The sequence below is a fragment of the Ruditapes philippinarum genome, unplaced genomic scaffold (genome assembly GCF_026571515.1).
Source record: "Ruditapes philippinarum isolate M1 unplaced genomic scaffold, ASM2657151v2 ctg16053_1_1_1_1, whole genome shotgun sequence".
NCBI classification, from domain to species: Eukaryota; Metazoa; Mollusca; class Bivalvia; order Venerida; family Veneridae; genus Ruditapes; species Ruditapes philippinarum.
This window is the reverse complement of record NW_026858908.1, coordinates 2,854-20,249: the sequence shown is the minus strand read 5'-3', so window position 1 is coordinate 20,249 and position 17,396 is coordinate 2,854. Positions and strand designations below refer to the sequence as shown.

At 33.9% G+C, this 17,396-nt stretch overlaps 1 protein-coding gene across 1 annotated transcript; it reads left to right on the top strand.

Moving 5' to 3' along the window:
• The first annotated feature begins 1,458 nt into the window (after positions 1 to 1,458).
• LOC132754643 (annexin A7-like) lies at positions 1,459 to 16,389 on the top strand. Its single transcript, XM_060745300.1, has 2 exons — positions 1,459 to 1,576; positions 14,757 to 16,389. The coding sequence occupies exons 1-2, from the start codon at positions 1,466 to 1,468 to the stop codon at positions 15,312 to 15,314; spliced, it is 669 nt and encodes a 222-aa protein (XP_060601283.1). The 5' UTR covers positions 1,459 to 1,465; the 3' UTR covers positions 15,315 to 16,389.
• The last annotated feature ends 1,007 nt before the right edge of the window (positions 16,390 to 17,396 follow it).

Sequence of the window (17,396 nt, the reverse complement as noted above, 5' to 3'; positions counted from 1 at the left end):
TTTTTTCTTCAAGTGCCCTGATGCATATTGTCGGGGTTTTGTGATTGAATAATTTTTTTACCTAATTATATAGCCCTTTGTTTTTTCCATAAAATTTTATTATTATTGTAATATATCCTTTTAATCACAACAAACTTTTAATTATAAAACGGAAACTATCTATGTTGTTGCATGCCTGCCAGCTCTTCTCCCTGCTTTTGGGTCCAGAAGAGTCAAGGTCGAGGTTATTGTTGCTAAAAATAGAAAATCTGTTTCCAGTCAGGTCACTGTTACTAAAAATAGAAAATAGGTTTCATTTCAATAACTAGTTTGGAATAAGATATTTTTATGAAATTTGGTGTAAAGCAATTTTTTATAAAGACCTCACTTGGGATGGCTTTTGGGCCCCCTAGAGTCAAGGTTATAGTAAAAATAGAAAATTCATTATTCATGATTTACATTGCACATCGTTTGTTGTTTGTACATGTATATTTGTATTTTAACTACAACATATTTATCTACAATGGTGATAATTGAAAACCTGGTTTCGTAGCATTGCCATGTTTCTTGTTTCTTCATGGATTCATGGATCATTCATTATCAACACCTACATTATATTTTTTTTTTTAAATTTTCATCTTTGTTACTTACTATACATTATAGTTAATGCTATATTTGAAAATTGTTATTTTTTTTACTTATCTTCTTTGTGACTATAAATGGTATTTTAATTATCTTCTTTGTGACTATAAATGGTATCTTTAATTTTACTTAAAGGAAAACTCACACCATGTATGACAATGTATCATAAATCTAACATCTTTATTTCAAGCGTTATCTCCTCTTTAAGAATTTTGCATTAAAATATGTTATATTTTGGTAGCAGGGATGTTTAAAAAAAAATAACTTAAGAGTCTCCTTCAGTCTGTCTGTCTGTCTGTTCATAAAAACTGTTTCCTGAGATCACTTTTAAAGGTTTTTTTTTTCAACAAATTTATTTAAAATAGAGAAAAGTTGAAACATTATTTATACTTATTCATCCCTTTCGATTATCTCTTGTATAAACATAATTTCCTTACTAGGCAGGGAAACTTAACACATTACTATGATATAGACAAACTTGGAACTCAAAAGATTTAAGTTCATTCATGTCATTCATTCACTGGTAAAATTGAATGCCCAATGACCCATCAGAATGTTGCTGGGGTTCTAACCGGTAGGGGACTTATGGATTGCTTGCAATACTATGATAATTGCTTGTTTTTTTATTTTCTTTTTAAATATTTGATTATTTGCTTTTTGAAAAAGTAAAAGAGTCGAGGTTGCCCGTGTACGGTGGTGGCTCTATAATTCAAAAGTAAGACATAACTATTGATTTCTTAATTGAGGAAACCAGTCCAAAATTTTCATAATTATGTCTATTCAATTTTAAATAAATAAAATAAAATAAATAAAAGAATATTCTTATTAAACAGATGTTGATCACATGTGTAAAGAAGTAAAAGAGGAAGAAATAGAGATTGAAGGAAAAAGATTTACTGTGAAATATCAGACAGCTGTTGCATGTGAACTGCCAGAGAGGTGGGAAAATTTTCAGGTACATTCCTTTGATATAATACTTCGCCTTTATTATGCCCTCGAAGGGAGGCATAATATAATCGCACCGTCTATCCATCTGTTCGTACAAACCCAAAGGTACTTGTGTGACTTGCAGAACAATAGGTAACGATCCTATTCATTCCGTTTATGCTTGTGTGTCTTTTTATGCCCCCGGGCATATATTAATTGAACCGTCCGTCCGTCTGTCCGTACAAACCAGAGCTACATTATGGGGTTTGGTCTATTGTTCTCATAACAATAGATGTCTTTGATGTCATTCATTCCGTTTCTCTTGTGGGGTTATTTTCTGCATTGTGGGGTTAAAAAGAACAAAAGAAATAACAAAAGAAAACCCCATAATGTAGCTCTGGTAAGAACGTCCGAGCAAACATTTTGGTTTTAGGGGCTATATAACAGTAAAGAAAACAAAAGAGAAAAATAGGTTCTATTCCGTGATCAAAGGGTTTAGGGGCTAGTAGCCCTTAAGAAAACAAAGAAAGCCAAAATGTTGGAACGTCCGTACGAGGTTAACCTAGAACGGCAAGTTGGATTTTTCTTAAGTTCTACCTGTACCAATGGCTTTTAGTTTACACACTTACTAATCAATACAAAGTACATGATCTGGTCAAGATTCATAACTATGGCTTCCATATTTACCAAGTTATTGCCCTTTTCAGCACTTAGAAAATGAATAATAGTTAACCTAAAACGGCAAGTTGGAAATATCTTAAGTTCTATCTATACTAATGGCTTCATAATTTCCACACTTATTTATCAATACAAAGTACATGATATTGCCAAGTTATATAACTGTGTCATCCATATTTCCCAGTTATTTCCCTTTTTTCACTTTGAAAATAGGGCCTTGTCTGGTTAACCTATTCCGGCAAGTTGGATTTATCATAAATTTCTCTTAATTGCTTAATTTATTTGATAATATCTTGCATATTTGGTAGGTGCATACCTTTAATGGTCCTCTAATTTTTTGTGGAGTAAGTGGTCTCTAGGTCAAGGTCAAGGTCACTGGTTTAGAAAATAAATTTAAACATTTTTGCTCATACAGCCTTTATTTTTTGGTTGATGTCTTTCATGTTTAATACAAACATGCCAAGGGAGGTCCTCCTTCTTTGGGTATAGTAAGGGGTCATTTGGGTCAAGGTCAATGTCACCAATGTTAAGGTCACCAATGTTAAAAATAGATTTTTACATTTTTATATGCCCGAAAGGGCATATTATGTTATACCCCCTGGCGTCCGTCCGTCCGTCCGTCCGTCCGTCCGTTAGCAATTTGGTTTCCGGAGCATAACTTAAGTCCCATTTGACCCACAATGTTCAAACTTCATAGAATGATTTTCCATATTGGGTAGAAGATCCCTATTGATTTTGGGGTCAAAAGGTCAAAGGTTAAGGTCACTATTACCTTGATACTGAAAACAGTTTCTGTCCGTTAGCAATTTGTCCGTTAGCAATTTGGTTTCCGGAGCATAACTTAAGTTCCATTTGGCCCACAATTTTCAAACTTCATAGGATGATTGTCCATATTGGGTAGAAGACCCCTATTGATTTTGGGGTCAAAAGGTCAAAGGTCAAGGTCACTATTACCTTAAAACTGAAAACAGTTTCCGGAGCATAACTTAAGTTTCAGTTGACCCACAATGTTCAAACTTCATAGGATGATTGTCCATATTGGGTAGAAGACCCCTATTGATTTTGGGGTCAAAAGGTCAAAGGTCAAGGTCACTATTACCTTAAAACTGAAAACAGTTTCCGGAGCATAACTTAAGTTTCAGTTGACCCACAATGTTCAAACTTCATAGGATGATTGTTCATATTGGGTAGAAGACCCCTATTGATTTTGGGATCAAAAGGTCAAAGGTCAAAGTCACTATAACCTTGATACTGAAAACAGTTTCCGTCCGTTAGCAATTTGTCTGTTAGCAATTTGGTTTCCGGAGCATAACTTAAGTTCCATTTGGCCCACAATGTTCAAACTTCATAGGATGATTGTCCATATTGGGTAGAAGACCCCTATTGATTTTGGGGTCAAAAGGTCAAAGGTCAAGGTCACTATTACCTTAAAACTGTAAAAAGTTTCCGGAGCATAACTTAAGTTCCATGTGACCCACAATGTTCAAACTTCATAGGATGATTGTCCATATTGGGTGGAAGACCCCTATTGATTTTGGGGTCAAAGGTCAAGGTCACTATTACCTTGATACTGAAAACAGTTTCCGTCCGTTAGCAATTTGTCCGTTAGCAATTTGGTTTCCGGAGCATAACTTAAGTTCCATTTGGCCCACAATGTTCAAACTTCATAGGATGATTGTCCATATTGGGTAGAAGACCCCTATTGATTTTGGGGTCAAAAGGTCAAAGGTCACTATTACCTTAAAACTGTAAACAGTTTCCGGAGCATAACTTAAGTTCCATTTGACCCACAATGTTCAAACTTCATAGGATGATTGTCCATATTGGGTAGAAGACCCCTATTGATTTTGGGGTCAAAGGTCAAGGTCACTATTACCTTGATACTGAAAACAGTTTCCGTCCGTTAGCAATTTGTCCGTTAGCAATTTGGTTTCCGGAGCATAACTTAAGTTCCATTTGGCCCACAATGTTCAAACTTCATAGGATGATTGTCCATATTGGGTAAAAGAACCCTATTGATTTTGGGGTCAAAAGGTCAAAGGTCAAGGTCACTATTACCTTTAAACTGAAAACAGTTTCCGGAGGATAGCTTAAGTTCCATTTGACCCACAATGTTCAAACTTCATAGGATGATTGTCCATATTGGGTAGAAGACCCCTATTGATTTTGGGGTCAAAAGGTCAAAGGTCAAGGTCACTATTACCTTGATACTGAAAACAGTTTCCGTCCGTTAGCAATTTGTCCGTTAGCAATTTGGTTTCCGGAGCATAACTTAAGTTCCATTTGGCCCACAATGTTCAAACTTCATAGCATGATTGTCCATATTGGGTAGAAGACCCCTATTGATTTTGGGTCAAAAGGTCAAAGGTCACTATTACCTTGATACTGAAAACAGTTTCTGGAGCATAACTTAAGTTCCATTTGACCGACAATGTTCAAACTTCATAGGATGATTGTCCATATTGGGTAGAAGACCCCTATTGATTTTGGGGTCAAAAGGTCAAAGGTCAAGGTCACTATCACCTTAAAAATTGAAAACAGTTTCCGGAGCTTAACTTAAGTTCCATTTGGCCCACAATATTCAAACTCCTTAGGATGATTGTCTCCATATAAGGTAGAAGACCCCTATTGATTTTAGGGTCACAAGGTCAAAGGTTAAGGTCATTATTATTAACTTAAGTATTAATCAACCTACATCTGTAAAATTTATAGGATGAACAGCTAATTCCCATGTCTTACAAATGCTTCATCCTTACAAAAAAAAAACACACTTTCGGGCATATTATGCTCCGCCTAGCGGTGCTCTTGTTACAAGTGTATTAACCATATTCTATAGACAGATGTCATTTATAATTGATAGGAACATAAAATTTGATGGAGTTAGTGGTCAGTTGGGTCAAGGTCACCAGTGCTAAAAAAAGATTTTTACACTTTTGCTAATACAGCCTTTATTTATCGACAGATATATTTCATATTTGGTAGGAATATAACTTGCATGGTATTCATCCTTTTGATTGGGGTAGGGATCAGTGGGTCAAGGTCACTTGTGCTAAAAATAGATTTTTACACTTTTGTTCATACAGCCTTTATTTATTGACAGATATATTTCATATTTGGTAGGAAGATAACTTGCATGGTATTCATCTTTTTGATTGGGATAGGGATCAGTGGGTCAAGGTCACTTGTGCTAAAAATAGATTTTTACACTTTTGCCCATAAAGGCCTTATTTATTGACAGGTGTATTTCATTTTTGATATGAAGATAACTCGCATGGTATTCTTCCTTTTGATTGAGTTAGGGATCAGTGTGTCAAGGTCACTAGTGCTAAAAATAGATTTTTACACTTTTGCCCATACAGCCTCAATTTATTGACAGATATATTTCATATTTGGTAGGACGATAACTTGCATGGTATTCTTACTTTGGATGGAGTTAGGGGTCAGTTGGGTCAAGGTCACAAGTGCTAAAAATAGATTTTTACACTTTTGCCCATACAGCCTTTATTTATTGGCAGGTGTATTTCATATTTGGTTGGAAGATAACTTGCATGGTATTCTTCCTTTGGATGGAGTTAGGGGTCAGTTTGATCAAGGTCATCAATGCTCAAAATAGATTTTAACATTTTTGCCCATACAGCCTTTATTTATTGACGGGTGCATTTCATATTTGGTAGGAAGATAACTTGCATGATATTCTATAGGTGTCAGTGGGTCAAGGTCAAGGGTGCAAAGTATAGATTTATTACATTTATAAACATTTGATAAAGTTGAATATTTATCACTTCACAAGTCATAGCAATGACTTGGCAACTTATATATTTCACAATTACAAAATGCCATGACTCTGTCAACCTATATAACTTGTGTTTATAATTTTTTGGCAATGTTTCTGCCCATAACTGAGTGAATTGGTAAACATTTTTTTAAATATTGCTACTGACAAGAATCGGAGCTGGGGGCATTTGTGTTTAACAAACACGTTCTTGTTTTAAGCCTTGTATGGCTAAAAAGATCAAAGGAAAAGTCACATAAGTACCATTTCGTAAGAACGTCCGTCTGTCCCACTTCATTCGTGTATGGACTCTAACTTTGTCATGCATTGAGGGATTTTGAAATAACTTCAAATAACACAAATGTATAACATATCAAGATGATGTGTCGTGTCCAAGAACCACGTCCCTACCTCAAAGGTCAAGGTCACACTATCATTTTGAAGTGTCACATTATCGCAGTGAAAGTAAATAGGTACACACATTCGTGTCCGAACTGTAATTTTTTCATGCATCAAATGATTTTAAATTAACTAGGCATAAATGTCTACCACATCAAGACGATGTGTCGCGTCTTACAATTACTCAACCTCAAAGGTCAAGGTCACAGTAACATTTTGAAGTTTCACATTATCACAATTAGAATTACTGGGCTGGGAACGAATAAGGAATTTGATGTTTGAATATTTGTTTTCCATATTTGAATATATACGAATATTCGTTTTTACAACATTTGTTCCAATATTTCTCTTTGACGTATACGTATTCGAAATTGATTGCGTCGAATACTGTACAACTTTAATATGCTTGGAATAATCGACGATTAAAAATACCCATATTACTGCGTAAAAGTTTTTTATTTTATATATTGTAAATCGACATAAATGTTTTTATTTTTGAAATAAATTCATAATTATATTGCCTTTTGTTCAGTTAACCCGACTGCTGATCATTTCTCTTATTAACGGGAGGTAATTCACGTGTCTTGATTGACAGAAAAATGAATCACCGTAGCCCCCAAAACACATAATTTATATTGAAACTTAATTTGAATTAAATATATTTTTTATTTATTTATAATTTTAGATAAGGTTTAAAATATTCTTTAGATAAATTTAGCTAAAATGCAGTAAATATCACACGGAGTCTAGTTTCTAGGGAATAAATATATTTTGACGGAATATAAGACACTGACCATGCTTTCATAAAGCACCGATTAATACGTGTCAATTTTTTCGTCTTCACAAAATTTAAGACAATTACTGATTAATCGGAAAGGTTATTGCACAGTAAACAATAAATAAGATAATTAAAATGGGAAATTTACATAATAATTATTCTGTTCAACAGGAATATTGAAAATGGTTAAACGGGTGCCCTTTTGATCAACTAGACATCAAAGTTTTCACAGTTAATTGGCGATAATCGTTGACACGCGTCATACGTGTGAACACCTGGTCAAGTAAAGGTCAATGGTTTAATTTACGATCTTAATTGAAATTTGAAAGTAATAACCAAAAAAAACACTCTTCTTTTTCGAATATTCGTATTCATTTTTCAATGTTCAAATATTCGGTAGTGTTTCGAATATTCGAATATAATTCCCGGCCCTAATTAGAATTAATAAGTACACGCAATCGTGTCTGGGCTGTAACTTTATCAGGCATGGAAGGATTTTAAAATAACTTTGCAGGAATGTCTACAACATCAAGATGATGTGTCACGCCCATTATCTTGTCTCTACCATTTAGAATAACTTGGCACAAATGTCTACCACATCAAAACAATGTGTCGCGGCTGAGGCTCATGTCCGTATGTCCCCACTTACATAACAATCATGTCCAGACTGCAACTTTGTCATGCATTTAGGGATTTTGAAATAATTTGGCACAAATGTCTATCTCATAACAACATTTTGTCACGTCCAGGAACCACTTCCCTTCTTCAAAGGTCAAGGTCACACTTATATTTTGAATCACAATTAGACATTACAGGTAATATAAAACAAAGAACAATATTCAGCAGTTAGTTACTTTCCTTCTTTTTCTTTTCATAATACCTGCATGCTTAGGAAACCTTTTCGGAGGCATTCGTCACTTGGGTGACAGCTCTTGTTAAGTATAGTCACCTCTGGCCCATAGTTACTATATCATGATGAAGATAAGGTATACTACCCACAACAACAACCAGTGCTTCCATTTCTTAAGTACTCAATATCAGGTTTAATGGAAAGATTAAACGAGACTTACCTTAGGAAGTTGAAGTTTGATCGATATTTTATCAACCGCAATCACTTTTGGGATCAGGATCACACAGAGAGAGGAAGCTGGCTTATCAGCAACACTGGTCAGTCTTTAGAGCCATCATCAGATCATGTCAAGTTTATAAACATGATCTAGTGATGATAATGCGTAAAGAATCAAACATATTTAACAGGGTGGGCAATTGGGTGGGTGTGTGATCCCAAAAGTGATCAACCGCATATCCCTTTTGGGGCCTCACACAGAGATTTTAGAGTTGATTCTTTAGTGCATTTAAAATTATGCAATTTTTTCTTTCAATGAAAGGTAAAATTAAAAGAACTATGTATGTTGTTGTCATTGTTTTTAATCTAATATCTAAGTAAGTTCTAACAATTCATATTTCCTAATCTAAATAAACATTTATTTATTACTATTCTATGTAAAGCAAAGAAAATTGTGTTGTTATAAACATATTAGAATAACTTGATTCAGATTAAATTGAAGTTGTCAAAGTTCTTTGCTCAGTAAGATATATTTTAACACAATTATTTTTTACTAGTTTGTATTGCCTCTTGTACTGTTTTTTCCTGAATGGTTTTATTGTAAAACTTGGCAAATGTTTCTGCCCCCTTTCCATCCAGCTGTTTTTGCGGTTGTTGTTAGAGGCACCCACGTAGTCAAGCTGCTGATGTTGAAGCCGCTCTAGTACTATTTGGCCCATATTTATTATTAATTCCTGCCTTTATTAAAATGTGTTTTACAATGTGAAATTGTTTGATGTGATACTGATTTGTGTGGTTTTTGAGTGCTGATCAATAATTTTGTTTCATTTTGTCGTAAAGGTTTTGTCCTGCGGATGTATTCTTCTAAAATGTTTACAATTCAAATGGAAGGACTGGCTTCATATTTTTGATGCACAATATTCTGTAGGTGATTGCCAGGTTTTGTTTGTTTCAATATATGGTTTGACTGAATAATGACACTGTCCCCTTGAAATTCAATGTCATTTAGCTCTAACAGGTGTAAGGTTTGACATCTTTGTGCTGTTAAAAGTAAATAAATGACCGATAGTTTACATGATAATTGGAGAAGAGTTGTGTTCTGTAAACTTTCAATGAATTTGAAGACAATGTCTACATCCCATTTTGTGGTGTATTTTGGCAGACTAGGTCTTTCTGCAAAAATGCCAGTCATGAATCGTTTTATTAAGTTGAAATCTAAATTGCTGCATATTTTTGTCAAATTATTGATAACAGCTCTTGCAGTTTGAAATGCAGAGTATTTTAAACCTTGTTTATGTAATGTCAAAAAGAATTCTAGAACTGAATTTACAGAGGGCCGAACGGGATTGATATGTCCCCCACAAAAAGCAAACCATTTTTTAATATATGTGTTGTATTGTTTCTTGGTTGAATCTCTCCATGAGTGTAAAATGATATTAATTGCATCTGTAGGTACTCCCTGTTTTTTGAGGGATTGCCCGATAACCTGAAAATACCTAGTCTCGTCTTTTTGAGCGAATGAAGCTTGTTTGGTTTGTGTGGTAGGTAAAGAATGTTTTGAGGTCCGCTGATCAGTCTTGTCAGGGATGGCCACCAAACTTGTGTTGGCCAAATGGGGCATATCATAATTGCCTCGGTTTCGTCTTCTGCTATTTTCTTTAGTATTTTTGGTATTAGACTGAAAGGAGAGAATATGTAATAAAGATCATCAATCCAATTTAATGTAAATGCATCTGTTGTAATACTGTTTGTTTCAGGTAAGTAAGAAACATATTTTTCTAACTTATGATTAAGTCTAGAAGCAAACAGATCTACTGACATATTTGGATACTGTTCTTTAATTTTGTCTAAAATATGTCTTTTCAGTGTCCATTCCAAGTCATCATTGAACTTCCTTGACAGCCTATCTGCTTCATTGTTTTCAGTTCCAGCTACATGTGCTGCACTTATAAATATATTTTTATCTATGCACCACATCCAAATTTCTCGGGCCAGATTATTTAATTCATCAGTTTTACCGCCAAATGTATTAACATAAGCACAGCTTGTGCTATTGTCCATGTAAATTCTGATATGACACTGAGTAGTGTCTTTACATAATGAAGTTAGCGCTAACTGACGTGCTTTCAATTCTAAAATATTTATATGCAATTGGATTGTTAAAAACCTTTTTAAAAGAACAGAACCACACAGACTTATCAACTCTTCTTGCCTTTCCGGGGTTGACCTTACAGACATTGTTTCAGAACACAATATAAATCCTAAAAATGTTATTTGTTAACATGGTATCAAAACTGATTTTATTGGATGAACTGTCAGTCCTAATGAATCCATGAGTTTAACTGTGTCTGAGACATTTTTCTGGCATTCAGCAAACGTTGATGCTTGTAGACAAGAATCATCTATGTACGCTGAACTAATATGACCTTTCCCTCTGAGAGATGCAAAAACAGGTATCGTCACTTTAGTAAAAACCCTTTGGGATGTGGTTAAACCCATAACTAAAGCGGTAAATTGATATTTCTGACCATTATGAATAAACCTGAAGTATTTTCTGTCTTGCATTAGAATAGGGATGGAGTAAAATGCTTCAGACAGATCTACAGATGCGAAAAAACAATCTTTTCGCATGGAGTTGATTGCATGTTGTAATGTTTCCATTTTAAAGTGAATACTTTCCATAAAGCTATCGTTAAATTATTTAAGATTAAGAATAATTCTAATCTTACCATCTTTTTTCGGTCTAATAAAAATGTTTGAAATAAATTCATCTCTTTGTGTTATATTATCTACTTTTTCAATAATGTTGCAATTAAGAAATCTGTTTAATTCAGACTCAATTAAATTTTGCTCCGACACATTAAATGATAATGCTTTTGGAATTGTATGTTGAAAGGGTGTTTCGGCCAATTCTACGTGATAGCCTGTTATAGTTTGAAGTATCCACTTATCATTTGTAAGTGATTTCCAGTTTAAATAATAATTTTGTGTTTTTCCTGCAACAAAATTGTCAGTGGTATTTGTCAGATTTGATATGTTGTTATTTACATTTATTTTTGTGATGTCTCGTTGTCTGTTGTGCTTGCTTTTGTTGGAAGGCCTGCCCATATGGTCTTGGTTGATGTTGATTTCGGTTGTGCACCTGAGGTTTTTTGTAATAGGTCCCTTGATGATTTCGATTGTGTTGAGGGTACTAGTTTCTTTAGGTTTTATCCCTAAGAAATTTGTAGTAATTTTTTAAATTTCCCTGCATTTAATTTAAAACTGCCTGTACTTTATTCAAAGGGCTTTAGCCGTTAATATTAAACAGTCGCCAGTGTAAATGCTTATTACATTAACACTTTTCATTCAATATTTGTATAAAATGTTAATAAGGTCTACTGGTTATTTACCATGAGGTTATTTAGTTTAATTTATGATAACAGGAGAATGTAAAAGGAAAACATGTAAATTTCTTTTATTTTCTAGTAAACAAATAATTAATCAGAGTTTTAAGTATTTTTATGCAACAATTTTACTTGTTCAGAACTACACTGGCAATGATTTTTCCCTATATTTACAGCTGAATTAAAGGCTGTTTCTCCTATCCTAAACAGGTATATGTTCCCCCAAAATGCTGTGATCTGTCTGTATCAGTTAAGTGACTTTAAATTGCGGTTTTTTCAATCACTAATGTTGAATAAAATTTGAGATACTAGGGGCACTTTGCAAAAATTCAGCTTTGTATAAAAGCACATAGTAGTTAATCAATAATCAAATAATAGCTCCTTTGTGATTTTGAACAGCCAATTAAACAAAAAACTATGAATATAAGAGTACTTTCCCCCTTTCCGCAGATGATAACTTGATTTAAATAACAAAGATTATTATAACAATGCAAGAAATAGGTAAGGCAGAATGAAGCGTGATAAATAAAAAAAAAATTCAAAGTCCATTTTCATTTCAATGCCCTTTATAGGTAGACAGAGGTCCCCTGTCAGTGTTTTAACTGCTTAACTATTAGGTATTTATATATTACTTTAGTATTTTTGGGATCTTCTTTTTTGCCATTTCTTATTTAAATAGTTTCAAATGCTACTCGCGTTGATCGATATGCACTTGTGTAAAGTTTGGATGAAAAACGTCAAACATCCTGAAAAAGTATTATTTAAATGTAAAATTTATAATGGAAAAAGTGTGTTATTTATTAAACCATTTATATATATATACAGTCTAACTTGCCCATGCAACCACGTGTATTAAGCGACTTGTCTTATGCGGCCACTTTCAATTCCCCCCGTTCATTTTCTCTCTTTATCTTTAATGCATTAAGCGACTTTTGCTAAACGCGACCAACGACCGCTAATTAGTCAGCTAATTGAGATCAATCTTTTCATTAAACGACCACTTTTACCTGTCAAGGTGTTTTTAGCTCACCTGCTCAGGGTGAGCTATTAGGATCACTCTTCGCCCGTCGTACGTCGTCCGTTGTCCGTTCACACTTTTAAAACGACATCTCCTCTGAAACCATAAGGCAGATCATAATGAAACTTCACAGGGATGTTCCTTGTGTGAAGCCTTAACAAAGTTGTTCAAAGAATTCCATTCCATGCAGAACTCTGGTTGCCATGGCAACCGAAAGAAAAAACTTTAAATATCTTCTTTTAAAAAACTCAAAGAGCTAGAGCTAAGATATTTGCCATGAAACATCTTCTAGTGAGTGTCTACAAAGTTTGTTCAAATAAAAGCCCTGGGGTTAAAATTTGCCCCGCCCCAGGGGGTCATTGATTTTTCCTATATGCATATAGTAAAAACTTAAAAAGTCTTCTTTTAAAGAACCCAAAGAGCTAGAGCTAAGATATTTGGCATGAAACATCTTCTTATGATTGTATACCAAGTTTGTTCAAATAAAAGCACTGGGGTTAAAATTGGCCTCGCCCCAGGGGGTCATTGATTTTCCCTATATGCATATTGTAAAAACTTAAAAAGTCTCCTTTTAAAGAACCCAAAGAGCTAGAGCTAAGATATTTAGCATGAAACATGTTCTAATGGGTTTCTACAAAGTTTGTTCAAATAAAAGCCCTGGGGTCAAAATTGGCCCCGTCCCGGGGGTCATTGATTTTCCTAAATGGCAAAAACTTAAAAATCTTTTTTGAAAAAACCCAAATAGCTAGAGTTTAGATATTAAGCATGAATATCTTCTTGTAAGTGTCTACAAAGTTTGTTCAAATAAAAGCCCTTGGGTCAAAACTGTTCCCGCCTCAGAGGTGTCATTGTTTTTAACTATATGTGTATTGTAAAAACTTAAAAAATCTTCTTTTAAAAAACCCAATGAGCTAGAGGTTAGATGTGTAGCATGAAACATCTTCTTGTGGGTGTCTACCAACTTTGTTCAAATAAAAGCCGTTGGGTTAAAATTGGCCCTGCCAGGGGGGGGGGGGGGGCGGAGGTCATTGTTTTTCATTATATGTGTGTAGTAAAAACTTAACATCATGAAACATCTTCTAATGGATGTCTTCCAAGTTTGTTCAAATAAAAGCCCTGGGGTTTAAACTGGCCCCGCTCTGGGAGCCTATATACAGGTGAGCGACCTCAGGGCCATCATGGCCCTCTAGTTTTAGAGAATGCCGCCTCGTAATGTCACAAGTGTCAACAATCAAATTACAATATATAAGTGTGTGAAAAACTCTATTTGCCAAACCGTTTTAGTGTATGCAAATAAAAGTAAGTATACCCAAATAAGAAAAAGTATCACCTTATTAATACTTAGAAAACTTTGAATCATGAATTTAGAAACAAAAAACTTTGGAAAACATGAATTTAGAAACAGAAAACTTTGGAAAACGTGAATTTAGAAACATGGAAAACTCTTTCAAAAGCAGTGTGCGATTTATTAAGGGTTTTTTCCCTTCAAATACATCTCTAAAGTTTTCTTTCAGATAATGAAAAATTGCACCACATAATATCCTGTGTCCTAGAGGTCATGTGGGGATATTTGTCACTTCTGTGGCAGGTTTAGTTGCTATTTCACTAATTGGTGAAAACAACCTACATTTTCTGTAGTTTTAACCCATTAGATGTAACTGTTAACATCAAATACTATAAAATCTTTCCTTTTTACGTTCACAGACCTACAAAATCAAATCACAATATCCATTAAATGATACAGTGGGTTTCCATACAATGAATAAGTAAAAAACTAGAATGACTCTATACTTTGGGTAAAGTCAACTAATTATATTGTAGCTTGTATTCAAAGAATTACTGACACAGAAAACATATGGAATTCTTAGTCCTGAACATACTGGGCATTATTAGGTGCAGTATTATGAGGTTTTTATACTAAAATTCCTTAGATAATTAACAATTAAATGATATTTTTTATATTTAATAGTCTAGTGATGTGAACAGCAATATTGTATGTAGTTAAAAACACTTTTGTTGGTTATTCATATAGGTAATTTATATGCCGATTTAATTGAAAATGTGTCATTAAGTAAATTTTCGAATGTGTATACATATATATTTATATTTAGATACAAGAACAAGAACAACAGGTACCAAAAGCAGATCATCAAAATTCACAACAGTATGCTTGGCCTCCAGGCCCGTATGGTGCATTGCCAGGATTTTATCATAATTTTCCTGGTAGTGGGGATCCAAATATGAATAAAGGTGGTATGAAGGGTCATTTTCCAGGTCAACAACCTATGCCTGGAAATGAGCAACAGCAAGGTCATGGTCCGCAACAAGGTTATGCACCACATCCAGGTCAAGGTCATGATCCACAGAGAGGTCAAGGTTATGGTCAAGGGATGAATTTTCCATTTGGTCCTGGTGGACTTGGACTGATGCCTCCTGGTTTTCCTCCAGGGTATCAAATGTTTCGCATGCCACCTCCGTATCAAAATATTTCCCAAGGTGGACATAATATGCCTTCTACGCCAAGATTTCCTATGAAGTATTTCCCAGCTCAAGGATTTCCAGAAATGCAACAGCCTCCAAAATCACATAGACATACACCCGGGGATGACAGTGGACAGTCAACAGAGGTCAAGTCACATAAGTCAGGTGCACATAATGATGGTAATTGATTTAATATTGTCAGCCTTTCATCTTGCTATGCTATTTAAGAATCATCTAAAAATCATTTAGAGAAAGTCATATTTTCCTTGAAGTTGACAATTTTGGGTTAGTAAATATGTTTGATCGATATAGTTTGTCAGCTGATGTATAGTAATAAGGTGAACTCATTATTGCCTACTTGAAATGTAATAATATTCTAATGGTAAAAAACAGAGTTATAATTTTCTTATTAATTGTAATAATAAACATTACTACGTGAATAATTCCAGGGGTAATTGGAATAATCTAATTGCAGAGAAAAATATTATTGTGGGTATAAAATAGGAAATGTCTTTTTTGTAATGCAAAAAATGATGTGAAGTTATAGAATGTGATAATTATTTGTAGGTTATGAAATTGGATTGGAAATAAAATGAGAAACTTTTCTAACAGGGGAAAGCATTATTGTATGAAATAGGAAATGTAAATGTTCTGTATACTAGAAACCTGATGTTGACTTGTACAATGTGATTATTTTCTTGGTGAAAATGAAATAGTTTTAAAATAAATTGGGATAATTACAGAAAACATTATTTTGGTCTAAAACGGGAATTTTTACTGATGTTTGTAAAGAAAACATTATTGCAAGATTAACAAAAGCACCGCTAGGCGGAGCATTATAGACCCTTTCATTTCAGACCTATTCAAGTTGTCGCCCTTGGATGACGTCGTTGGGGGATACGTTGGACAATGCCAATACGATTAAGTACAATAATAGAGAGATATAAAGATCTTAATCCTTTCTCTTGTAAGATTGGCAGATTGAAATTGCCAAAATTTTCTGTAATTGAATAGGTTATTACATAAAAAGGATGGTGAAATGAATAAAAAATGTTTACTATAATAAGGGTAACGATTTGTTTTAATAGTAGACCATATGGCTGGGTAACTGATCATGATTATCATTTTCGTTAGATTCTTAATAATGTAAATTTTACCAGGCAGTTAAATCGTACTAACTTGCTAATACCAGGAATATAGATAATGTATCTATGTCTCTGCTAATATACAATACCCAAAAGATATTTTGAGTTTCAAAAATGTAAGGATTCTGTAGTTTCGAAAAACGGGTGCGTAATAATTAATTGCAAGATACTGATTTATTAAAATCATTTTGATTTAAGCATTACTAAGACAAAGAAAAACAACAATATAAATCTATAAAAATAAAGGCATAAAAAGTAATAATTCTTTTGAATGTACATGACTGTATACTATTTGTGTCGGCAAAAGAAAAATGCACTCTCAAAAAATCGTACATTACACCAATATATTTAAGCTGGTAATATGCTCCGGAAACCATTTTCAGTGTTAAGGTAATAGTAATATTTTCAACTTGATACTTGATACTTTTTAATTCATACTCTGCTTATCAAATATTTAAAAAAAAATCACAGAAAAACAAGTTGTGAAACACGTTCACAGATATTCGTTATTAACTGAATTATAATTTTACGTATTTTTGACTGTGCCAGTTGGTAGGACTCTGGATCGAGTATATCAGTAAGGCATGACCAATAAAGTCCCTAGGATGATCGGACCATAAATATTTTGACAACTAGCAAAAGTGACGTAATCTAATGTAATGTTATAACTCTAATAAATGCACCCTGGTGATTTATGATATCACAGCCAAGTGCCGTTCTATACGAGGGTTGTTCAAAAACTAATAGGACTGCAGCTCTACTGTTCACATTTTTTAATTTACGTACATAATTTTACAAGAAACACATATTTGGAACATGTTTTCTATATACAGTGAAAATATCAATACAAAATGTTTACAAATAACAATTCTGTGAAATTTTCAAATGACAATTTAAGGGGCACGAAACCCGGGGCACGCAAACAATACAATAAATGACGTTCATGACGTCGTTAACTAAATACAAAATATAACAAGTGTCATCCATCCTGAAAGTATTCTCCCTAGTGCTCCAGGTGTCTGAATTATGTGACTATGATCAGGTTTCATGTGTGGAGATCAAACGAGAAAGAAAGCGATCACAATTTCGTTCAACTCTCCAAGAAAGATGCCCGATAGCCGATCA